Genomic DNA, 26751 nt, shown 5'->3' with positions numbered 1-26751 from the left:
TTACAATGCCATGGGCCTTGAAAAAATTATATGAGTCTGACAAAATTCGTTCAGGTTGGTTTTGGAAACAAGTGGCTTCACTGAAATTGTTTTTATTGGCCCTGGAACGTAGTTGTACAGCAGCAAGTTAAATCCTCCGGGAGCGCCATGATCTGTTCAGCCAGGGGCAAATTCCAATTACCAGGACATTCACACACTAGCAAGACGATATTCCGGAGGCAAAACAAGGCCAGCTTGGTGCAGGTGAAGTGGCTGCAGGCCATTTTCTCCCCCTGCGTATGTTTTTCTGAGCACGTAGATATTTGTAGAGGGTTTGCATGACGCAGCTTTTCTGTACTAGGTGAAAATGTCCTCAGATTGATCGGGATGGCCGCCTTCAGTTTTAAACTGAAATTGTCAAATTGTGAAATATCTTAGACGTATTCAGGGTTTTCAAAAGAACTCCCAGTATCTATTTTATTTGTACCCCCTTTGCTAGCTATTACAATATATATTTTTCTGAGGCTGTGCACCAGTTAGTGGCGGTGAGACAATTTTCCGAGTGTGGGTGCTGCCATCAATGCAACATTACAAAAGTCATAGGGTTGAAAAAATTCCAAGCCTTACACAAAAAACAAGTGTAGTAAGGGGGCGGTATGTGCCCAGTGATGCATTTAGGAGCATACTGGCATAAATATATTACTAAAGCATTGTGTGGTAGCCCATTGTCAATCAAGACAGCACCATTTCCAGTTTTACTGAGAAGACTCTATAGCGCACTAATGATATGTGGAAAACGAGTTTCAGCGAATATTTATAAAGCACCAAGTAAAGTGTCTTGATTTGTTTGGATTCTATTAAAATCTCTGCTTCCATCACACTACAGAATTAAAAATGTGTCTCATTTATACTTTCCTTGATGCTGATACAATTTGAAATATTTGTACATTTCACTTACATGTATTTAAATTGGGTTGCGAGTTAAAGAAAATACTTTACATTCACGCTCCTTGTACCCCAGCAAGAGACACATAGTTCACTAACAAACTACTCTCGCTTTGCAGCCAGCGAAAGAAAAATCAATTAAAAGGATAAGCACCAATTTGTCAATAGACATAGGCTGGCATTTCACCCTTGCCTTTGAAGGCATTGCAAATGCGTCTTTAAAGGCTTCTTTGTTGCTCATTCATCTTCTGAACTACAGCATGGTTATTCCCGGTGCTGCAAATTCCCCGCACCCCTGCTTCCGGCGCACATGGCACCAGTGCTTAAATAATACAAAAATAAATAAGCTCAGTGGCCTAAAGTTTTTCCTAGGAGCCTGCTAGCCCTGATGAATTCCTGGGTTGTCGACCAGCAAGGTTGTCTAGTTTTGAATATACATCATACCTCTTTCTTCCATCGCCATACACTTTCTGCCTGTTTATCTCACTCTGCAGGTTCTCTTATTCATCCCATTTTAACTTTGAAATGATTTTCCTATATTTTCATCCTTCTTCTTTGTCCATTGTTCTGGTTTTCTTTTTCTTGCTCTGAGTAAGTTCTGGTGATGAAAAATATGACCCAGTGATCTATAATGAGCACGTTCCCATCACCAGCCACCGCTAGCACAAATTAAGCACTGGCGTGCTAATGTTAAGAATCGATGTGTATAGAGCTCTCCCCATAGTGGGTTTTTACCTGCGCCAAACCAGAATTGACAAAGGTCAAAGCAAGTGTTTGCTGCCTTCTGGCTGCACATGCCACTGTCTGAATGAGGGACTTGATGCCAATAAGAAGCGGCGGCTCCTCTGCTAAGGCGGAGGAGGAGCGCCGCCCCAGCGCTTTGAGCAGTGCAGAAAAAGGAAAAATAAAATGATAATAACAGAATGTTATAATCATCTTTTATTTTTCATTGGGAGCCAGGTTAGGGCGGAGCAGGGCTGGGTGTGTCACAGGGAGGAGGGGTATGCGCACCATAAGTGAGCATAACCGTTTTGCCAGCCGTGTTGGGCCGGCCAAACATGCGCACTTAGCACACGCACCGGCTCCCACTCCCTGTCTGAGCATCGAACCACGCTGCTCAGACCAATCACGATGTTACTGTCATGCTGGTGACAGCAGCGTCATGGTTGGCTTAGTGGAGTCCGGGAGCCTGTGTGTTGCCAGCAGTCAGGAAGAGGACAAAGGAGAGACGTAACCAGCCTCCTAACGGAGAAGTTTAGTGTTCTTTTTTTAAAAACAAATCTTTTTTACCACCCCAACGGCACGCCCGATCAGTAGCATCTGCTACTATGTAATAACACTGACCAAGCCCACAGCTACCAACCATGTTTGTGATGATCTAAAATGTGTGCGTTCCACCATCACCCCTCTGGATGCACATTACTCACAGATACCTTTCTAAATTACACATACTGTTCTCTTTCCTCTTTGTGCAGCTCCAATATTTTGTCTTCTTAATTCGTCACAGATGATGAGAGGTTTAAGAAGCAAGAGGACACATGTCACAGAGGCCAATAACAATGACTAGGGGCAATAGTCGCTCAAACAAAAATTATCACAACAACCAACCTTAAAGGCAACTTACATGTTGAGTGGCAGTTGGACCTTCGGTGGTGTTCCTTGGTCTGCAATTATTACACTTGTTCTGGGGCAGGAGGCCCCGGCCACTGGAGCAGACCCAAACGAGGAGGAATCCTAGGGAAAAAAAAAAATAAAATGATGCATTAAGGGACGTTTGTTGACGGTAAAATAGAAACGCCATTTCTCAATCAAATGAAGTCAGTGCTCGGAGTTTCCTTCTTGGTTACCCGTTCTGTTTGCATTTATATGTACGCAGCTGCTACCTTGTAACTTGGTTCACGCCCTAGCTGCTCTACAAATACCCGTAAAAATGTAGAAACAAACGAACATTTCCCACTGCTTAGAAAAACTGTACATAGCAATAACATAAAAGTAGAAATGGCGAGAAGGGATGGACGCAATGTTAGGGTGAGTGGCAGTGGCCAATATGAGGCAGGAACCAGTTATAGAGGGAATTATTCACTATTATTGTTTTATGAAGAGACAATATGGCGGATTTATGCCATTTCAAAGCAATTTATGACTCTCGGGGGTAGGGGGAAGTTAGATTTAAAAAAACAGTTGGAGGGTGTGCGGGTGAGCTTAGAAATATGGGTTAATGAGTAAAAATATTTATTTGTTTAAAGTTAAACCTTTACAAAATAATTTAGGCAAGCTAAGCAATCACTACACAAAAATGTAGGAGTATAGCACACAATTTAACCCTTATTACCGAATCCAAATTTGTGGTTATTTCTACCCATACAGCGTAGGAGCGAGCAAAGTCAGAAATGTGTTCGATTTCAAAAGCATCAGACAACACGTCAAACACCTTTAACAACGCACAGCTAAAAGTTAGAATTACATCAAACCCTCATTCACCCTGCAGAAGTGAAGTTGTGCAGATGACTGGAGGATACGAGAACGGTAGTGGATGGGTGGGGGTGGGTACAGAAGTAAGGGACCAGAGGTCCAGAGGTGACAAGGGTGGAAGTAATAAAAATGGAAAGATAGGGGGGAATGGAAACCAATGTTTATTGGCGAATTCTCTAGAGTGCCAACATGTCATACGTCATTAATAATGCGCTTTTAATGTCATAGAGATAATGGCAACAGCAGAAGGGGGCACGTGGAAAGACTGAGAGAAGGGCAGCGGGGGAAGGAAAGATGTAGCTATCAGGAGAAGAATGTTGTTTTGTAAAGTGCCAATATGTAATCCACGCACTTAAGGGCACTGTCAAAGCATGAGGCTCGGGGGAAGGGAAATGGCTTGCGAAAGTAAAGATTAAAAGAAGAGGTGGGGGAGCTGAAGGAAAGGCGCCAGAAGTGCAAAAATGGCAGCAGTGAGAGTGTTCTGGTCATCATCACAGACCGCCTAACCGCTCTCCACAAGCCCATCACAGGCCTGCTGATGGGATAACATCAATTGTTATTGCGTGGCGCAAGTCACCACGCATGCACGGAACACATCTAAGCAGGGCCGGTGGAATTATGCTGCAAAAGAGGGCCATTTTATGCAGCAAGGTTGGGCAAATGATGCAGAAAGAAAAGGCAAATTATGTGACGTAATTTGGCACATTTTAAAATAATATTACTTAAGTATTTTATAATTTGTAGGTCGAGTCTAGGCAGAGCGCATGTGCTGTTTGCAAGGCATGCAGTGTTTAGTCTATGTGCTTTAATCACGCCAACTATTGCCATTCACTGTTTGTTGCGTTTTCTTAAATGCTTCCTTTTTATTGGTGCATTTTTCTAGATGTCCCTCCTTTATGTGCTTAGTTCCCTCCCAGGCGATTTCACTAAGAGAACATTTTTGTTGGCCATCCCACTTCATTCACGCTTCCTCCTGTCACAGCCAGTGATAGCCCCTCCTCCCTCCTCCTGTCTGGGCATTGCAGCCTTAGAATTCTTTTGGTTGTCCACAGCAATGTGTTCACACCACACCAGTGAAAACACCATGATTAGAAAGGCACCAAAGGTTTCAGGTTTCGTTTGTTCTTGTGCCTTTGCTCCGGTATACTTAATTAATGTTTTTCAATCCACTTTTCCCTCCGCTGCTGTTTTAGAAACAACTGGCTCTGTGTACGTGTTTGCACCCTCCCGCAGACACACACTCATCCACTTTCAGTCTTCCTCATTCTAATGTCCTCTAAATAGTGCTGCAGCTGCTTCCCTAGTACCAGTGGTAATTCCTCATTCTACGTGCTCTAGACAGTGCTGCAGCTGCTTTTGTGGTCCCAGTGGTAATTCCTTATTCTTAGTCCTGTAGACAATGCTGCAGCTGCTTCTCTGGTCCCAGTGGTAATCCCCCATTCTAACTCATCTAGACAGTGCTGCAGCTGCTTCTCTGGTCTGAGTGGTAAATCCATATTCTTAACCCTATAGACAGTGCTGAAAGCTGCTTCTTTGGTCCCAGTGGTAATTCCTCATTCTATGTCCTCTAGACGGTGCTGCAGCTGCTTCTCTGGTCCCAGTGGTAATTCATTATTCTTAGTCCTGTAGACAATGCTGCAGTTGCTTTTCTGGTCCCAGTGGTAATACCTTATTCTAAGTCCTCTAGATCATGCTGCAAGCTACCCCTCTGGACCTGTTGGTAATTACTCATTCCAAGTCCTCTAGGCAGTGCTGCAAGCTGCTTCTCTAGTCCCAGTGGTAATTCCTCATTCTAAGACCTCTAGACAGTCCTGAAGCTCCTTCTCTGGTCCCAGAAGTAATTCAGCATTCTAACTCCTCTAGACAGTACTGCTAGCTGCTTCTCTGGTCCGTGGGTAATTCCTCATTCTGCGTCCTCTAGACAATGCTGCAAGTTGCTTCTCTGAACCCGTCAGTAGTTACTTATTCTAAGTCCTATAAGCAGTGCCCCTAGCTGCTTCTGTGGTCCAAGTGGTAATTTCTCATTCTAAGTCCTCTAAACAGTGCTGCTAGCTGCTTCGCCGATCCCAGTGATAATTCCTCACTCTTAGTCCTGTAGACAATTCTGCAGCTGCTTCTCTGCACCCAGTGATACTTCTTCATTCTAAGTCTTTTACACAGTGCAGCAGCTGCTTCACTGATCCCATTGGTAATTCCTCATTCTTAGTCCTCTAGGAAGTGCTGCAGCTGCTTCTCTGGTCCCATCAGTAATTTCTCATTCTAAGTCCTCTAGACAATGCTGCAAGCTGCTTCTCCGGTCCCGTTGGTATTCTTCATTCTAAATCCTCTAGGCAGAGCTGATAGCTGCTTCTCTGGTCTCAATGGTAATTCCTCATTCCAAGTCCTCAAGCTGCTTCTCTGGTCTTGTTGGTAATTCATAATTCTAAGTCATCTAGACAATGCTGCAAGCTGCTTCTCTGGTCCCGTCTGTAATTCCTCATTCTAAGTCCTCTAGGCAGTGCTGATAACTGCTTTTCTGGTCTCAGTGGTAATTCCTCATTCTAAGTCCTGTAGACAGTGCTGCTAGCGGCTTCTCTAGTTCCATTGGTAATTCCTCATTCTTTGTCCCCTAGACAGTACTGCAGCTGCTTCTCTGTTCCTGTTGGTAACTCCTCCATCCTAAATCCTCTAGGCAGTGCTACAGGTGTGTCTCTGTTCCCAGAGGTCAATTCCCATTCTTAATCCCATATACAGTGCTTCTAGCTGCTTCTCTGGTCCAGTTGTAATTCCTCATTCTCCGTCCTCTCGAAAGTGCTGCAGCTGCTTCTCTGGTGCCGTCTGTAAATCCTTCATTCTAAGTCCTCTAAGCAGTGCTGCAGCTGCGTCTCCGTTCATACATCCACTTCTCTCCAAACCACAGCACATAGGCAAAATACATTGTTATTTACAACACCAATAGCTCTAACTCCCATAAATGCGAGACCTTTTGCATTGCAAATGCTTGTTAAACTTGGTGATCCTGTCTGGGCTTTGGCTAGTCTTCATTATTACCAATACAACACCCAAATATAACAATAAGCAACAGAACGTGACCAGTCCAGCTTTGCAAAGGGCCTTCCACCACACAACAACACGTGTCGCTGCATTTTTAGTAACTTTTGAACCATTTGAGCTAGGTACGACATTTTTCTATTAAAATCGTCAGATCATGCGGCAGGTGATGGATTATGTGGCAAATCTCTAATTATGCATATATCGCCGCAGCTGCACAATCGCATATTTCAAGTGGCCCAGCATATAAGTAAACCTAACAGTTGAGAGAGATCAGGCCCAACAAAACATCGTGGTACAGGTACATCATGGATTCCAACTGTCTGTCTATTTTTAATGCAGTAACTTGATTTTATACACTTTAGGGACCAATAATATGCAGTCAACTGGTACACGTTTAGTTTGATATTTGATTCATGGCCTTGAAAGCTAACAGCGTGAAAGAATGCCAGGGACTAGCTAGCTCTCCACAGGGATCCTCAGGCAGTGCAAGCTAGATATGTTGGTTTTGCCAGTATATGGAAAGGGTACCCTGCTGCAGGCGCCACTGGGTACAGGCATGCATGAGGCCAACACATTTCACACTTCTGAATACCTGCCCCTTTTGTAATAATAATAATGACAGTCTGTATCTAGGTGTGTGGGATTCAGAAAAAAAGCATGTGAGTATTTCCAAGGAAACGCCCAAGTTACTAACACACCAGTTGGGAAATCAAATTTGCAAAATGTATTTTCATTAGCGATGGACAATTGTTGGCTGTTCTCTAGCTGCCTGGAAACAAAAACGGATACAAAGTGTACTACATCATAAAGATGAGAGTGACAATTTTAAATTGAATTTGAACACGCAGGGAATTTGGAGCCAGATGTTTAAAAAATGTGGTCCCAATTTACGATCAGTATTTTTACTACCAGTAAAAAGATTTAGAACTGACCTATGTATGGTAAGACCAGTTCGTCAAATCTTGATTCAAAGTAGGTTGTAGTCAGACTTATTGCATGAATAGTAACAAGGTGGTTTGTAAATTGCGACTAGCTCTGGTTGGTGGCCATGGCAGGTAAGGTGACCTGCGAGTGTCAGCAGGCCACTGTGTCTCTACTAGCATTGTAATAGAGTCAACATTTTAAACAAGCATTTGCTATGCAACAGGTCTTGCATTTGCTTGAGTTAGAGCTATTAGCGTTGTAAACTCCTAACCAGTCTTTTCTTGCCACATAAACTGAAAGAAAAAACAGAGCGCGATTGTGCTGCGTGGAAAATAAAAAAATAAAGTAGTGCAGAAACCAATGAAGCCTCCTATGTTTTCAGTACTTAGCAGGTGCGCTCGAGGAGGGCTAAACACCGGAAAAGGCATGACGTACGCATGCCTTTCACAAATAAAAGTATGCGGATTCTAAAAGGCAAGCCCACGAACCAATGAAAATGACAGGTGTGACATGGGTGTGGTTAAAAGCCCAAAGAGAGATTACAGCAGGGACGGAGCGCTTGTGCGCTGGACCCTAAAAAGCAGTCCATTTTCCTTAAAGACGAATCTGTTTGCAGCCGTCAAATAGGTTTTTACAGCTGGACCTTAGGGTCTATAATGCAGCCCAGTGGGTTATAGCACCTTCACCTGATGCTCAGGGATGTAGCTTCGTGTGGGCCGGGGGGGGGGGGGGGGGAGGTAGGTAGGGTGACCACCAATTCATAATTTTCACAGATTGCCCGTAATTTTGTCCTGCCGTCCTTTGTCTGTGATGAAAGGCTTAACGGACAGCATTTGTTCCTAATTTTACCCTTTCACCTAAAGTACAAAATGTAATTAGGACAGATCCGTTTTCCCAGCAGGAGTGAAAGGCAGGGAGTCTCCTGTGCTCTAAGGGAGGGGAGGGCAGACAGATAAGAAACAGGCCTTCTTGCCAGGGTGTCTCCTTCGCTAAAGAAATGTAAGTGTGCACAGCTGGTAAATCTGAAAATGCAAAGGCGCTTGGAAACCTTCAATTACTTTAATCAAAGGAGTCACTTGAAGCTTTCTGATGACATCTGAAGATATTTTCTTTTAGAGAGGTACTCTAATAGTGTTCCAAGGTGAGATGTGGAGTGTATGGTTTTAATGGACTGTTATAGAGTGCATTGACTTAGAGTGCAGTGGCATGGAGTGGCTTGGAGCAGAGTAGAGTGACAGAGTACAGTGGAGTAGAGTGGCAGAGAGTTCAGTAGTGTAGAATGGTGCAGTGGCATAGAATACAGAGTAGACACACGTGGCATAGAGTGCAGTGGCGTAAAGTGGTGCAGAGTGGAATAGTGTAGAGTGGTGCAGAGTAGAGTATAGTGCTGTAGAGTGCAGTGGCATAAAGTGGAGTGTGCAGAGTAGAGTGGCATAGAGTGCAGTGGCTTAGAGTGCAGTGACGTAGAATGTAGTAGTACAGAGTAGAGTGGTATAGAATACAGTGGCAGAGAGTGAAACGTTGCTAAGTAGAGTGTCAGTGCAGTGATGTAGAGTGGAGTAGAGTGCCACAGACAGCAGTTTCGTAGAGTGCAGTGATGAAGAGTAGAGGGCAGTGGCGTACAGTGCAGATGTTTAGAGTGTATTGCCGTAGAGTGCAGTGGCATAGAGTGGCATGGGGCAGAGTGGAGTGGTGTACAGTGGCATACAATAGAGTGGCAGAGAGTGCAGTAGTGCAGAGGGGTGCAGTGGCACAGAGTGCAGAGTAGACTCGTGTGGCATAGAGTGCAGTGGTGTAGAGTAGTGCAGATTGGAGTGGTGCGGAGAGGTGCAGTGCAGAGCAGAGTATAGTGCTGTAGCATGCAGTGGCATACAGTGGAGTGATGCAGAGTAGAGTGGCATAGAGTGCAGCGGCATAGAGTGCAGTGGCATGGAATGCAGTAAAACAGAGTAGAGAGGTGTAGAGTACAGTGGCGGAGAGTGCAATGTTGCAGAGTAGTGTCAGTGCAGTGGTGTAGAGTGGAGTAGAGTGGTAGAGAGTGCAGTTGTTTGGAGTGTATTGGCGCAGAGTGCACTGGCATAGAGTGGCATGGGCAGAATAGAGTGGCATAGAGTGCAGTGGAGTAGGGTGGCATACAACAGAGGGGCAGAGAGTGCAGTAGTGTAGACTGGTACAGTGGCATAGAGTTGAGTAGACTTGTGTGGCAAAGAGTGCAGTGGCGTAGAGTGGTTCAGATTGGAGTTGTATAGAGAGGTGCAGAGACGAGTATAGTGCTGTAAAGTGTAGTGGCTTAGAGTGGAGTTATGCAGAGTAGAGTGGTGTAGAATGCAGTGGAATTGCAGTGTATTGGTGCAGAATGCGGTAGTACAGAGTAGAGTGCTGTAGAGTATAGTGGCAGCCAGTGCAATGTTGCAGAGTAGAATGTCAGAGTGCAGTGGTGTATAGTGCAGTTGTTAAGAGTGCAGTGGCTTAGAATGCAGTGGTTTAGAGTGCAGTGGAGCAGAGTGGCGTGGAGTGCAGTGGTGTAGAACAGATTGTTTCAGAGTAGAGTGCAGTGGCATAGAGTGGAGAGGTGCAGGGTAGGGTGAAGTGGCATAGAACAGAGTGGCACAGAATGCAGTGGCATGAAGTGGATTGTTTCACAGTAGAGTGAAGTGGTGTAGAGTGGGGAGGTGCAGGGTAGAGTGGAGTTACGTAGAGTGAGATAGAGTGTGATGGCATACAGTAAGGTGGTGTAGAGTGCCGTGGCATTGAGTGTAATGGTGCAGAGTAGATTAGAGTGACGTACAGTGTACTGACGTAGAGTGCAGGGGTATAGAGTTGAGTGTCAAAGAGTAAAGTGCACTAGCCTAGAGTGTATTAGCATAGAGTGCAGTGTTGGAGAGTGGCATAGAGTGGAGATGTGCGGACTAGATTGGTGTTGCCTAGACTGGAGTGGTACAGTGTGCAGAGGCACAGACCGCAGTGGTGTAGAGAGGCAGAAAGTGCATTGGCATAGAGTAGAGTAATACAGAGAGGTATAGTGCGAAGTAACAGAGAGCAGTGGCATAAAGTGGAGTGGAGAAGAGTGCAGTGCCCTACAGTGCAGTTGCATGGAGTGGTGTAAAGTGGAGTGATGCAGAGTAGGGTGCAAAGTGGTGCAGAGCACAGTGGAGTAGAGTATGCATGGGGTGGTTACACACTGCCATTACAGACAACACATTTTTGATTGAAATGACAATTACATTTGCACAGACATACAGTTTGTCAACTAAAACTATACAGTGCACAGACGATGATGTGTGGAAAGTGCATCACCTAATGCAATGCTTTGCTTTAATCATATAAAGGTATTTGTTTCCAGCACAGTTCAGAATTAACAAAATTGTGCTTCACTTGTACTCCTAATTCTGATATATTCTGAAGTTTATTTAAATGTTGTCCTGTGATAGAAAATAGTCTTTCCTAACCCCAGTATCCAGCAAGACTGCTGCATAAATCCTCTCACTTTGAAGTCAGAGAATGAAAAGTAAACACCAAGTTCCCACCGAAGACAGAGCCTGACATTTGACCTTATTCTTTGAATGCACAGCAAATGTGATGAGATAAGAACAAGATTTACAAGCCTGTTTACAGAAAGGGAGCACTTGAAAGGATACTGTAAATAAGGTTTGAGTAAGGGAAGGGATGAACCCAAGCTGCACAGCCTATAACAAATAAAGCCAGCAAATTGAAAGCAACAAAATGTGAGTTACAAACCAAATATCCAATGGCAAGCAATGTGCGGAATACATTCCCAAGAAAGCTCTATGAATGTACTTAAGGTGACAGCTGTGGGATACTTTGTGGGGAAACTCCAGTATTTTAGTCCAGTCAGTATCTTGGAGAGGTTTGGCCACATCAATCACCCAGATAGTAAGACGAGAAGACCTGGCGTGGTCTCCATGTTGCAGGAAAGGTCTGTACACCCATTCTATCAGTTTGCCACAAGTCCCTATGGTATAGAGCTTCTGGCACACCTCATGTAGAGTTAGTGCTAGGTGGCAGACATGAAATAGGGCATTTAATGATTGTTTAAGGTTTAAGGTATAAGTAAGGAGTTGACCGGGGTGAAGATGGTAGTCTGCCACAAGGGTTTGGAAATTTAGTGGCTCGCTGTCCTGAAACAAATCCCCCAATTTTAAGACACCTGCAGCATGCCACTGATAGAGTTGTTCTGAGCACAACCATCCCGTGTGAGTGGGAAGGCTTAAGGTAGTGCAGGAGCAACGGGTTTCTTCGTGTCAGTGAGTTTACAGGTTCTAGCAAGGCAAGAGAAAGCTGTGCATGATAACCCTGGATAGTGATCCGTAGAATGGTCAGTAAGAAACAATGAGTAGTGCAGTAAGCCCTCCTTAAAAGTCTTTACGTATAAACCCTATCTCATGCTACGCATTGGACCTGTGCAGCTGAATAATAGCATTCTAAGTCCAGAAGGCCTAATCCACCTGCAGTCACTGGTAGCTTTAGAGTGGAAAGAGCATTTCGACAGCACCCCAGCGACCAAATCAGATGTGTGGCATGTCTGAAGAAGGAATGAAGGACAAGCAGGGGAAGGTTTGTAAAATAATACTATCATCGGGGTAGCCCACCATCTTCACTAGTGCCACGTGGGCCACTAATTACACTAATTACTTTTTTTTTTTTACTTTTTGTTTGTGCAATTTACAACCCAAATATTTTAAAGATTCTATATGTACTTGACACTTAGGGATAACCCAGATCACTAGTTTGGCTTTTGCTCAATTTCAAAACCATTTTAAGACATGGACAAAGCAGGCAATTGCCTTGCACGACCTTGCAATGGGTCTGTCCTCTGCTCACCCTTCACAAGCACGAACAGCAAACCAATGCACTAGAAGAGTTTGCCAAGGTGGGTGGTGCTGCTTGTTCAACCACTTGACAGTGCCTCTTCTGTTTCTCTCCTGGCTGCAGAGACAACTCCCCAGGTACCCAATACCTTCTGATAGACTTGGTGAACCCATCTTGTCTGATTTTAGGAATTGTCCCACCTTGTTCTTCTCTTCCTTATTTATCCAGTTCTTCGCAACAACCCTTTGAATTATTTGCCGTGGCTCTCACATTTGTTCTTGATTTCTTCCTCCTCTTTTATTATCTTTGATTGGTAGTCCTGGCTCTCAGTTCTGAGATAAATGTAGAGTCCCAGACATACACTCTATTGCTGTGAGACTACAGACAAGTTGTGGGTGCCTCACATCCTGACATTAGGTATGAGACTGTCACCCACACCACCTGCCCTGCCTCATTAATTTTTGTTTAGGTTGCAAGTCCATGGGTGGTTGGGGTTAGCCAGATGTTTTTGTTCAATTTGTTTAAATTTGCATAAGGTTAATTACCTTAATGTTTCCCAAACTGTTTGTCAGGGGTTTTAAAATGTTCAGAAACATAATCAAAATGTTGCTGTTACTTTATCTTGGGTAGATTTGGGTAGGGATGATAGCCTTGACACAGTGCTGAAGGACATTAATTTAATACTGTTCAAGGACGTAATCTGACACCTGGATGTAGCATACCCAGAGGCAATCACATAAAGACCACAGTGAATAAATAGTGCTATGTTAAAAAAGAGTAAATACATGGAATGATAACATAGGGAGACATAGCCTCTCTTGGGTGTGTCTGTAAAACTGACATTTGTTCTTGAATTTTCGTCATGAATTTTGACCTTTCGTCCTGAATTTTTGTCCTGAATTTTGACTCTTTCCTGAATTTGTTACAGTCCAGTCCAGAATTTGCCTCAATGCCAGGTGGTCACCCTGGGGGTGGGGGGTAGGTTGTGTGGGGTGTTACACCCATTAATATATTCTTTGGTAAATAGTTGCGTACAGGTGCTTTACGTCACCGAAGGTGTTCGATTTCAGTAGGGAGTTTTATAATCACAGAGATAAACACACACATATGCTCTGGTCTTAAAGGTCTTAAACAATAGGTATTTTGATAAATATTAAGCTCTAGGTACGCCTCACAATCCGCACTGCTATCTAAGACCCCCTCCGTCCTGCTTCTCATATAATGTATTTTGACCAGCGCAAATGTTGGGAAATCTGAAGCTCACAACCCCATAATCTGACCAAGCTACGCTCCTGCTGATGCTGACATCTGTGAGCAGCCTGAGTATCACAGGGTAGAATCGTAGAAGATGACTGGGACTTGCATTCTTCCAGGATTAATAAACAGCCTCGCTGAGGTTGTGTCATGTGGTTGCGGCAATAAGCGCTATACTAAACCTGTATTTTATTAGGTCAATATTTTGCACTTTAGAATATAATGAATAAACATTATTTGGCCTAAAAGAGTGCACTACCGGTGAGGATCCAAACACAGGCCCATTATTGGAAACTGGTTTCTTCTTCTGGTGCCACTGCCTCCCTGCAGATCTCCATGGCTCCATGTTACACATACCTGGCATCAGAAGGTGGTGCTGCCAAAAACAAGATGGACCCCTGTAACACTCCTTCACTAGTGTGTCTGTCGGGAAATGCCTCTGAGAGTAAATCTCCCCAATGCCCTCCAAGGAAGTCAATGACTGCTCAGCCGCCAGACAGATGGCCGCACTGTGATATGGTTTACTGATCCACCTAATTAAAAATAAACACAATTTTAATTTTGTTTCTTTCATATATTTATGAAGCTAGTGGTTAATTTACACAGTGGTTTTATAAGGTGTTATGCATAGCTTTTCAGGCACTTCATAGCACTGTGGTCTACGAGAAAAATCATGGGGGATGTTAAAGAAAATTTTGGTGGAGGTGGAGCCCTAGTCTGATATTTTTCAATCTCAGGTATTGTCCTACATTGAGTTTAATAAACGACATGTTTGAATACTTTTTTTTTTTTTTCTTTTTACAGTCTGTAGATCCGATTTACCATCAGGTGTGATTCAGAGCTTCCATTGGCCCTGGAGTCCCAAGTATCTGAAATACAGTTTCAGCTGCTTGAAGGCATGTTTGTTCTTTAAGTGTGGGTAGTTTATCTTATATTTTTTGGTAATGCGTCATTGGATGCCATGTTTGGATTTTTGCTACAGATTTCCCTCAGTAAAGTTTATGCATGGCAAGAGGACCTTGAACTTGATCAATGCTTCTGCCAAGATCTATTTGAGTTCTGTGGGGGGTGGTTGTACCAATGAGGTGAAGGAAGTCTCCACATAGACAGTTTATGAGCATTGTGAGAGCGTGCAGGTGCATGGTTTACAATCTATCATCTGATGGTTCTTATTAAGCTGATTGAGATGCCAAAGGAGTTAACAGTAATAAAACAATTCAATTTTCATGAAAAAGATTTGGCCACACAAAAGGGTTAAGAATCGGTGATTGAAAATAAGAAATTATATTACTAATCAATAATCAATATAGCATATATGCATGTCAGAAGAATATTGAACAGATACAGTATTTATGAGTGTCAGAAGAATTCTGAAAAGATACAGGATTACAGCTGGCAAGCTGAAACATTGCAATAGGTTCAGTTTCAGTAGGAAGATACAAAACAATAACAGCCACAGCAAAACAGAAACTGAGATTTAGAAATAGGTGTTGCTTAAAGAAACTCTGATTCTTTCTCTTAAAAATGAAATAATTCTAAAATCATCTAATCAGAGTTCTAAATAAGGAATGGGGATGGTTTGAATTAAGTCTTAGGGAAATTTGGAAATGCAAGAAGCTTTCAGCATAGTGAAGCCTTCTGTAGAAGTCTTCCAGAAAAAAGGTTAAGTGTTTAGAATAAAGCTTGACACTTGCAAGAAAAAAGGATGCAGAGAAGTCCATGCCCCTCAAAGTCTAAGGGAATCTGCTCTAACTACTGATGAAGTGAACATTAATTAAAACAAACAGAACCTTTAGTAACAATTGTATCTCTTCCCACCCCAACAGGAACCAATCATTTCTCTTCTTGTGGTGTGCATTCACAACATCAACTGAATTTCCGAACCTATAGAACTTGGGCAGTTACTGCAACCTTGAGCATCCCCTGTTCCTGATAAACACGATGAAAAGGAAGCTTCCATCTGCTCATTAGGTCTTTAGGCTTCTTGTAAATTTTTCTCTTCTCAGGCCTTGCTATCATATCAATAAACTAATGCATACAACAATACTCCTTTCTCTAGCTCATAAAATCATGAGCACACACCTGCAAAAGAAAGAACATGCTAACCAAACAAAATCCATTTAGAAATGAAGGCCTTTAGTCAGGATAATTTTAACTAGACATTTAATGTGAATTTCGAATATACGATTATACATGCACACATATAACTTACAAAATAAATGCAAACACGAATAAAAGAAGGAAATGCATGCTACTTCTACAAATTGAAGTACAATTATGGACATGAATAATGAATGCATGAAAACATTTTAAATGAACATTAGTGCACACATTTATAATGCTTCAGTTTCTCAGTGGTCACATTTCATTAATCTTGTGGATGTTCACACATGTAAATATTTTCTAAGGCGCACAGTAAACATAATGTCAAAAATAAATGTGAAATTGTACAATGATAACGTGTAAAGGATGGAGTCTAAATTGTGATACTCCAATTCCATCCTATGGCTATTATCTTTGTCGATTTGTTAGCTATTCTTCCATAACCTTCAATAATATTCTTATTTTCTTTTCCAAAATTAACAATTTGATCCTACTGAAAAGGCATGGTTATGCGTGGAGATACTGGGTGGATGGAGTTAACGATTCCAGCCTGTATCTCTACTCCTCACTATACGTTTTAAAAGTGAATTCCAGTGGAATGGGGAATCACTGCAGGCCTAGGTTCTTCCGGTTAATTCCCCCCAGAATTCCTTGATCAGTGGCGATTAATGTTCACATTTATCACTTGCTGTAAATCTGAGCGAAGAGCTGGTGCTTTGCAGGGGGTGAGGCTTTTGTGAAATTGCGGGGAGAGGATGTGGCCTAACAATGGGAAATATTACATGCTCTCCCATGCCTTAAGAGGGGACCAGACAGGAGCCAGGTGATAGGAATGAGAGGCACTTGTACTCCAAGCCTAAAACAATTTGCTTGCCTGCATTTTCCAGCCAGAAAAATTGGGTCCGGTGTATCTCCACCCTGGAAATCCAGGTGTGGGAACACTAAGCCACTTATAATTGTGTGCAGCAGTAAAACACTCTTTTCAATTTGTAATAAGGTCCTCAGAAAGTGTCTTCCATTAGCCAAGTTCATTGAAACACAATTAAAACAAACTTCCCAAAAAATCTTGATCTAATTCTCTACAATATCTTGATATTTTACAATTGGGTAGGGTATGCCTTTTCCCATTTGCTTGAGGTATGTCCCACCAAGGTCTTTCTGGAGTAGACCAAAAGTTTTCTATCCAGCTCAGCCACCAAATAAGTATTGGATCAGTGGAGTCGTCTTCTTGCTGTCTCATGCAGCATACCACAGGCGCATCCACATCTTGAATATTTTCAATAACTATGCATGCCATATATGGAGCTTCTACAGCAGTACCAGTAACAATTATATTCAGACAACACTCAAATCAACTTCCAGCTGGAGAACAGACAAGGAAACAATGTCAGCATCATTCTTGCATGGTCCTGAGCTTCACTGGAGGAATACTGCTCTTTTTCATGAAAGGGGCCATGACAGAGGGTCTGGTGAAAGGAGGACCATAGCCCGATGCTGTCCTGACTGGCTTGCAAACAAAGGAATGGATACATTCACCTGACTAAAATAAGAAGTTTGAAGATATAGTTGACTCTTAGCAATGACATTGACCTGTCAAAGAAACTAATTGACTACAGTTTGTAGAGGGTACAATATCCTGCCAGAATGCACTAGGAATGATGTAAGCTCTTTGCTTTGGCTGACCGCAGAGACAATACTCGTTTTGGACTATAACCTGACCTTTAGTTTTGCACTTTTTTCCAGCCTTGAAAAAGCCCTAGGCCTGCATGCTATTAATGGCGAAACACATGTTGGCATTTTCAGAATATACCAAGGCATACTTAGGATTTCCCAGGAGATTTCTAAGAAACTTTTTGAATCTCAATGATTTTTGCCTTCATAAATGAGATTGATTAGAGACTAAAATCGACTGAGAAATATTTTTTGATATTGTTGGAAACTGTCTGCCCTAATTTTCAACCTTATTGGTTTGACTTGGAGGCATAAAAAAAGAGGTGGGAGATCTACTGTCATCTCAGATGAGTATGTAAAGATGTTGGAGGGCTAAAGATATAAGGAAACAGTGAGTAGGGAAAGAAAACTGCCTTCTTAAAATGTGGTTCATAGCAAAGAATGAAGATTCTTATCAGCATGCTAACTGGAAGTTTTTACTTCAAGTGAAAACAAATATTTTGTTACTTTTTGGTACTGGTCAATAAAAGTTGAGAGACACACTGTACATGTTCAATGAGTCTAATTGAGACTACTGTGTTGCCGCACTATACAGATGTTCTTTTTAGACGAGCCATTAAGCAACTACAACCTTTTTCCTGATAACCTTGATTATCCTTACCCTGTAATTACACCTGTATTGTTCGTGGCAAAGAAGCCATGATACACAAGACAACATGCTTTCAAAATAGTATATGAACCCACTGAAGAACTATAAACTTGGTGACTGTCACCACAATGTGACCAAACCAACATATTTCTCTGAATGGATCAAACTATGTAACAGTACTATGTGCTCTCTGTGACCATATATTAAGCCTTGAGAAAGTTCATAGACTTATTGGCTTGAGCAAAACATGTGTCAGTTGAACATTATCTGAATTCCATAATCTGTTGAAGAGTAGAGCATTACTCATAGAATTTATATATTGAATATTGATTTTGGACCATACTAAACAAAATCATGAGCAAACTACACATCTTGCCAAAGAAATCAACGTGAACCAAGCATGAATTAAATAATTTCAATTCAAAAGCCACATTGGATCTTACTCTTTATACATACCCTGCACTGTATAGGATTAATTTAAGTCTTACTGCTCAATTCATCACTTCAAATGGAAGCCCCTATTTCTCTGCCGAGACCCTGAAGCAGACCCTGAAACCTTCACTCGCCAAGTAGGCCTCTCAGTATGTCTCTGTAAACCTTCCCTTGATGCTGTAGTTCATTACATAGCCTTTCTTTAGAAGTATCCCTTACGCAACAATTATGTTATTCTTCTGGAAGTAACTAAAGTCTTTGCAAAAGACCTATTGCCACACATAGATCACTTGGTACAAGTTGTAAAGACATTTCATTTTTCCCAGACTGTCTTTATGTAGGGAAATGTACAGCACATAGTGGAGTCATGATAGGTATCTGATCAAGTGCACTTTGACTCATAGGTTTGTAATACCATACCGTACCTTTATGGACTTTACTGTGGCATTTGGTCTTTTAGATTCATCGTATATGCTATTTTTTCATTTTTGGATATTTGGAAAAGCTTGAATATTTCTAACCTATGTTTGCCAGGAAAGAACAACACTCAAAGCGACTCCTGGCCACTTTGCATTTCATTATAAACATCAAACTATATGCCAAAGACTAAGGCCTTGATTAGGAGTTTTGTGGGCGGCATCCCGCCATCAGGCCACCTATGTGGCCTGAACACCGCCGAGCCTATTAGGAGTTCACTGCAGGGCTGGCGAGCGGAAATATCATTTCCGCCGTTCGGCCCTGCAGTGAACAACATTGACGCTGGTTCGTATTCGAGCAGACGCCAATGTGGCGGTGCTGCAGGTGCAGCAGCACCCATCATGCTTTCCACTGCCCATAGTTTGGGCAGTGGAAAGCGCGGTGGGCTGTCCATGGGGGCCATTGCACTGCCCATGCCAAGTGCATAGGCAGTGCAGGTGCCTCCACGGGGCTGCCGGCTCCCCACTTTCCGCCAGCCTTTGCATGACGGGGCTACCGCCATGCAAAGGCTGGTGGAAAGGGGCTCGTTAAGGCTGGCAGAAAGGGGGCTCATTATCTCCAGGGCAGCACAACAGCTGAGACCGCCAGGCTGTCGCCAGGCTGTGTTGGCGGTCCAACCGTGACGCTTTCGCCACGGTCGAAATGTCGCGGTCGGACCACCACTTTGGCGGCGGTCCGATCGCGACCGTGACCCTGGTGGTCTGGTGACTGCCAGGGTCATAATGAGGCCCTACGTGTTTCTTCACAGCAGATTTATCAGGTCATTTACACACATTGCACAACTGATACACAGTCACAAATAAACAATAAAAAGACCTAGGAGAGTCTGGTTGCTGCTTTCATCACTCAACCCTTTTGAACCAGCAGGAGACATGTAAGAATTATAGGCATGGGAACTGGAACACAACTGTTCAGCCTCAGAGTTTTCCACATAGGTATGAATTTGTTGTAATTGCCATGCAGCTCACCCTACACAACATAATTTGTAATTTTCAACAAAAAGATTTTGTTTTAGCTCAAATTGGTTGAAAACTCCTAGAAACATACTATGCATTGTGCCATAGTGTGGCAGGCACTGCAAAATTTAACTGAACACCTTTCAGTTGTTGATTGCTGTATTCAGGTATGAACTGGTACTAGTGTAGTGAAGCAATTATCCAGAGTTCATTAATACCCCCATATAATGGGCTGGAGATGGACTTTTGTCTCCAGCATAAAGACTCCCTGACACATTTGAATGCAGTTCAACGAGGGCGTGACTAATGATTCCTCCTTTGTTACAAAAATGTTTTGCCTCTGTTATTCATGCAAATTCATCAGAAACCACACACTGTTCTCAGTAGTGGCTGGTGTCAGGGAAAAGTAGTGGGGCAGCGCTGGAGGCCAATAATAAAACAAAAAACAAACAACAACAAAAGAACTTAACTGCCACTCTTTGCTCTTCTGCTGTGCACAGGCTGAGGCTCCCAGACTCCCCTACAGCCAGCCCAGATGCTGCTCTCATGCTGGTAATAGCCATGAGAGAAGCGTCACGATTGGGCGGAGCAGGCTGGTTTTGCGTTCCATTGGGGACTGGGAGCCTGTTTCTGCTGTTGTTCTTCACCCAGCAACGCAGCTGGGTTATAGAGATGTTAGTGGCATGTCGATTTGGCTGTCCTAAGACTGCCAGCCAAACCGACATGCGCACAGACAGCAGAGCCCACCACTCCTCTACCATTCTTCGTATGGCCCTCCCCCCAAGACTCTGCTCCTGATGAAAACTAAAATGATAATAAAACTATTATCATTTCATTTTTCGTTTGCCTCTGCTGGCAGGAGGCGACGTTCCTCCACCAAAATGGAGGAGCAGCCACTGACTGTTCTAAAAATTATACGTATTTAAAACGTATTACTTTTCTTTTTAAGGTCTGATGTCTTACATTTAACAATGCCCTCTAGAAAAACACTTACATCAGATTTATGCGTTGCACAATACTGTTCTGAAAGTTTCGAAGCTTAATGGTAATAGATTGTTGTAGAAACTCATAGTGTGGTTGTAGAATAAAACCAAAACGAAGACCATTTCTAAAATACTATTCTGCTACAGACAATAAAAGAGTCTATCATTTTATTACATGGAGCATACACAAGAAAGCTTGCTTTCGTATAAGTGCAGCATTGTATAGTTTATACTGGCGGTTTTGCTCTGTAAGTTATAATAATAACATGGTGTTCCTGTGTTTCTGTGCTAGGCAAAATCATTTTTTGTTTATGAACAACATTTGCAACAGGATCTAGTGCACTTCTTTTCATTCTTGAGACTCTTTTGTTCTTTCCATAGTGCTGAAATTTCTTTTGTATGGGTGTATTATAAAATTGTAAAATAGTGACTGTATACTGCCGTAAAATGCAGTGCATAATGCCTCATAATATTCCTATTCCTGAAACCTAATTTAGCCATTAGTGCTTTATCAATTGATCTTCCTTGGCTGCACGATTCCCGCGGCCCTAGTTATTGTTCTGAGGCATCTATGGGCATATCTCTTTCAAACAGAAAGGAGAAGCAAACACGTGGCATATGAGGTAAGGGGAATTTCCAAATGCGTATCATAAAATCTAAGAAATGAGCATATGATGGGTCAGAAAACCATATTTTATCAAGTATGCGAGCATGTTATATTTAGACTACTGAATAGCCCACTTTTCTAATCATCTGCCTCCTCTCTGCCAAAAGCTGCAGTGCTGCCCAGCTTAGTCTCCATCAAAGATGTCAAATGTAGCAAACCTTTCACTGCGTGAAAGAGCTAGCACTCCTGACCTCGGTCTTCAATATAAAACCGCCAGATGACTCCATGTGCTCAGGGCACCATCTTTTAGTCCTTGCTTTCTTTTAATAGCACATTGGATTTAGGAGCTGCTTGGCTGGTTCATTTCATGTAGAATGATGTTCTAGATTACAATCACTTACAGAAGGAAAACCTGGACTGACACCTGGTGTCCACAAAGATATGATGGCAGATTTACTAACATTTTCTGCAAGATTTATATCACAAACATCACAGAAACCAGTGTTTACTTGGAATTAACTTTCTAGCTCAGAACTCAATTTGCACTGGATAGTTTCCTGAAAGTATTGCAAAACTTTGTACTGCTTTGCATTACTTTGCATTGGGGTGGGGGGTGTTACTTGGGTTGTACACAGGGGATCCATGTAACCACCAATGCGTTTGAAGCAAAGACCTATCTACTAACAGTATTAGACAGGATTTTACACAGTACAGCACACACCCAACCTGGCAAAAGTTTATAGTTTGGCTAGGCATAATACCTTGTGCTGGAAGTGTACCCTCCCAGTACAAACCCTATGTAATGCATGATGCAAACAGCATTTGCACTAGGGTGCAAAGGTTTGTGCATTGAGCTAGGTAGCTTGATTGTGGCATAGCACTTAGGGGAAAGCAGCACACTGTCATGTCTTTTTAGAAATTATGCTTTCCTGCTCTCTCCCCCTCATGCAATGCAGTGCAGCAACTTTGGTCCCTGTGTTGCATTGTGTGACATCTTTGTAAATCCTTCCCATGAAGTTGTGCATCAATCGTATCAATAGAGCTCTCTTGTGCAGAATTGATTTTTCAGCAGCAGGTGACCCCTTATATTAGGTTTTTTTTGTTGTTGTCATACACCTCAGACTCCTAGCCATCTCCATACCATATCCAATTACACCCTCTCATATGTGGAGGTGACCAATGCCAAGGAGACAGAATCTCTCTCACTTTACCACTGAGGCGGAGAGTAGAGTGGTGTTTAATCATTGGACTCGGGTATAGTGATCAGTGTTCAAAGAGAGCATCTGTGTGTAAAGGGGGGGACCCAGACACCCATTTCTGATGGATTTCTCTTCTGCCCAGAAGTATCAAGTAGAATAGCACAGTCTTCATATCCCTACTCCTTACTTTCCATTTCTCAGGTAGCCCACAAATTATTAAAGGGAGGCTTGCTGAGATTTTTTGTTTCAGAATACCTGAGACAGTTTAACAGACCTCTTCCCAGAAGCAGCATGCTACTGGGCATTCCTTGAACATATGAATGTTTGACGCACTCTGTAGACCACATTTTTCACATTTGACCTCTTCCCCCTTCCTCATCTTTGAAAACTTATAAGGGGAGCAATAGGCTGTGTGTAAAGTGAAAAGATGATTTCTCCTCAATGGGGCAGGCTTTACTGCACTAAACAATGTGCACATTGATACTTGCCATCTATCTCATAACCGTTCCAAAGGCATACTTTCTCCCCAGAGTTCATCTGGTAACTTAAAGTTGCCATCCAATATATCTAAAACTTCCCAATACCAGATTGATACCTTCTTAGAGCACAGGTGATCTCTAAGCAACTTGTCTTCCAGCTGGCTTGCTGATCCCAGACTAGTGCTGAACCCCTGTGTCCAACCTTTCAGCTAAATATACTTTAACCTGGAGAGGTCCCTCCCTCTTAACACCGTTAGTTCTCCCCAGGAGAGTAGGGATCTGTCTGCAAACAGGTCCCCCAAAACTCGAGGCCCACCCTCCTAAGTGGCTCTGCTAATACATTGTCCAATCACTTGGGGATACCAAACAGGGGCTCACTGGCTATAGTCATCAATCGTTGCTACTTGCCTCAGCTTGTACCAAACCTTTGCCGCATCTTGTAGTATTTTCAATGTCACCTTTTTGAAGATCTTGGGGTCGCCAAATCTATATAAGAAGTATTTTGCTGCCCCTTTCACAGAACCTGCCATAGCTTTGAACATACCTCCAATCGCTGAAGAATCTGGGGAGGAAAACAGCATTCTAGTATTTTTTAAATGGAATGCTCTTGCATAATATTGCAGGTTGGGGAAGGTAAGTCCCCCCTATTCTGCCCTTCTGCATAGCTTTTTCTATGAAATCCTGGGGCCTTTCTGAGCACCTACGAAATAATTTATATTCTGTTGAAGTTTATCCAGAAGCCTTTTATCCATTTGCGCAGGGATGGAATTGTATAGAAAATTCAACTTAGGTAGGATCACCATTTTGACTAGGCTAACTCTTCCAATTATTGTAAGAGGAAGGTGTTCCCACCCTCGCATTAACCTTCTACACTCTATCATAGCTTTTTTAAAGTTAACCACAGCTATCTGTACAACTTCCTGCACAATCATTAAACCCAAATAACTCATTGTACTTTTTATCTGCCAGAGGTCATCCTTCTGGTTCCATGCCATTATCTCAATTTTCCCAGCGTTAACATAATAACCCGAGATCTTACCAAATCCCTCCGCAGTGCTCAATAGCGTGGGGAAAGCTATGGATAAATCTGAGGTGCACACTAAACGGTCATCGGCATATAGGGCAACTTTTTTCTCCCACCCATTACTAAAAGGGGGAACTTGTGGGATTCTGCCTGATCTTCCAGGCAAAGGGTTCTATGTACAAATCGAACAACAGGGGGCAGAGGGGGCAACCCTGTCTAGTGCCTCTGGTAATCCTAAAAGGCACAGTTAACTTCCCATTCACCAGTACCCTAGCCGAAGGAGTATGATAGATTAGACAGATGGCCTGACAAAACTTCTAGCCCAAATTGTAACCCTTAAGAATCGTGTTCAAGTAGCTCCAGTTAACTCTACTGAAGGCCTTCATTGCATCCAGGGCTATAACAGCTGGGGGTTCTTCATAGGCTGTGGCCAAGTCTATAGCTCCAATCAGGTTAAATGTTAATTCATGTAAAAATCTATTTCTAATGAACCCTTTTTGATCTAGATGTATCGTAATTCAGCACTCCACTTAACCTATCCGCCAGTATTTTAGCAAACAACTTATAATCGCTATTTAACAATGATATTGGCCTAGAGGACTCGCATCGGACCGGGCTCTTTCCTGGCTTCAAAATGGGAGAGATAATTGCCTCATTCCAAGAAGCAGGTAATGGCACTCCCTCTTCAAAAATCTCTGAGAATAGTTGTGACATTGCTGGAACTATAGATTCCCCTAAAGCTTTATAAAGCTAAACAGGAATGCCATCCGGTCCAGTCATGTTCCCTCCCTTACTTCCTTTCAAGACCGCTCTTATCTCTCCCTGAGGAATGGGTTAATCCAAGAGGGCTTGCTTCTCCTGTGTAAGAAAAGGGAGAATGTCTCCCCAGCCACTCCCCAACTTCATCCTCGCCCACCTCCATCTCCTCTGTGTAAAGCTGGGAGAAGAACCTCTGAAAGGCGTTCTCTACATCCTCTGAGGTGGTAAGCTTAACCACCAACTTATCATCCACAATCTACTTAATGCAATTCCACACGTGCTCCTTCTTGATCTTCCAAGCTAACAGTCTCCCGACTTTCTCCATATTCAGAATGAGCAAGTCTACTTGCTTCCCATCTCTTTGCAATTCTGGTTTGCAACACTTCCTCCATCTGCTGCCTCAGCTGGTTTACCCTATTATCCAATGCCTGCTTGTCCCCACCCTCAGCACTCTCCATTATTTGACTATTGCATTGTAATATTTCCTGTTCTGTATGGTTTATTTAATCCCTGTATTGCTTATTTCTGTGACTGGTAGTACTCACAATAATCCCCCTAATAACCGCCTTAAAAGAATCCCATACTATAATTGTAGAGGCAGAATCCAGATTAGCCTTAAAAAAATCCTCTGTTTCCTTTCGAAGCTGAAAAATTACCTCTTCATCCAGTAACAAGGCACGGTCAAGAGTCCATCTCCTCCCACCTAATTCCCGAGGGAGACTAACTTTTAACATTACGGCCGTGTGGTCTCATAAGTGAGCAGCCAAATGTGCAATATCCTCAACTAAACCACACAGCACTTGATCTACTAGAAAATAATTGATCCAGGAGGCATGACAGTCATTTTTATTGCAATAAGAAAATCCCTGTTTCACCCCAGCTCTCTGCCTCCACAGATCGCATAGCCCAAATTCTTTCATCATCCCTTTGGGATATTGCTGGGACTTCGGCGTGCGATCTACATCTTACTGATCTATCCAATTTATTATCCAAGACCACATGGAAGTCCCCGGCCATTATAGTCGGATTGGGAAACTCTTATAGATGGGAAAAAACATTCTAAGGGGCTCTATGTCATCACAGTTTGGCCCATAGAACCCTACTAATGTGAGTCTCCTACCACCTAGTTGTAGTGTCACTATAATCCATCTGCCCAATTTATCAGACACCACCTCTGACAGTATTGCATTTACCTGTTGTTTAACCAAAATCGCAACTCCTTTAGTATTAAAATTATGCTTCGTACTAACAAAGCATTGTACCCATTTCTGGGTTTTAAATTGAGCCATACTTTCCTCCTTAGTTAAGCGTGTTTCTTGTAAAATTAATGTGTGCTGGGGAATCCCCTAGAAACTGCAAAACCTTGCTAGCCCTCCCTTTAGTCCGTATACCATTAATGTTCCAAGACATAATTTGAATGTATCTACTACTGTCTCTCTGGCTTTCACTAACCTTATCGAGTTAGATACTGGTTAGCTGAGGTGTATGAGGTTATTGTTTCTATTTTCCCAACATGCTCCCTACCCTGTGCCAACCTACTATCCTCCTCCATGCCCCAACCCTCCAGAGAACCCCCCCTTTCATTAACGGACTGACTGGCCCAATTTTAGAGCGCCTATGGGTCGGTCCACCGGCCTGTATGTCAGCACGTGGAATAGCCTTCAATTCTCAACACTCCCACTCTTCATGGTCGCCAACAGAATGTCAGCTACTGTATGGTTCCTAATATTATACATTTTATTGTTGTGCATTACTCGAAGATGCGCTGGAAATTTAAGCTGGGCCACTGCACCTAGATTTTTTAATTCCTCCAATCATCTCCCCAACTTCCATTGTTTATTCAATGTTACCCTAGACAGGTCTGACCTGATATTGAAGGAAAAGTCCTCTACTCATAGGGTTTTCATTTTTAGCGCCTTTTCCAATATGTATTTTCTTTTAAGAGATAAGTTTGGAAATTTAACAAAATCTTACA

General features: G+C 42.7%; 1 protein-coding gene across 1 annotated transcript in view; it reads right to left on the bottom strand.

The window, feature by feature from the left end:
• SH3RF3 (SH3 domain containing ring finger 3) overlaps nucleotides 1-26751 on the bottom strand; it is a 1332803-nt gene that overhangs the window by 356518 nt on the left and 949534 nt on the right. The window contains exon 5 of the mRNA XM_069204493.1: nucleotides 2549-2658. Within this exon, the coding sequence (XP_069060594.1) occupies nucleotides 2549-2658 (110 nt within the window). The remainder of the gene's footprint in view (nucleotides 1-2548; nucleotides 2659-26751) is intronic.

This window comes from Pleurodeles waltl, chromosome 8 (genome assembly GCF_031143425.1).
Source record: "Pleurodeles waltl isolate 20211129_DDA chromosome 8, aPleWal1.hap1.20221129, whole genome shotgun sequence".
NCBI classification, from domain to species: domain Eukaryota; kingdom Metazoa; phylum Chordata; class Amphibia; order Caudata; family Salamandridae; genus Pleurodeles; species Pleurodeles waltl.
Note: the sequence above shows the minus strand (reverse complement) of the source record. Positions and strands in the feature narration are given on the sequence as shown.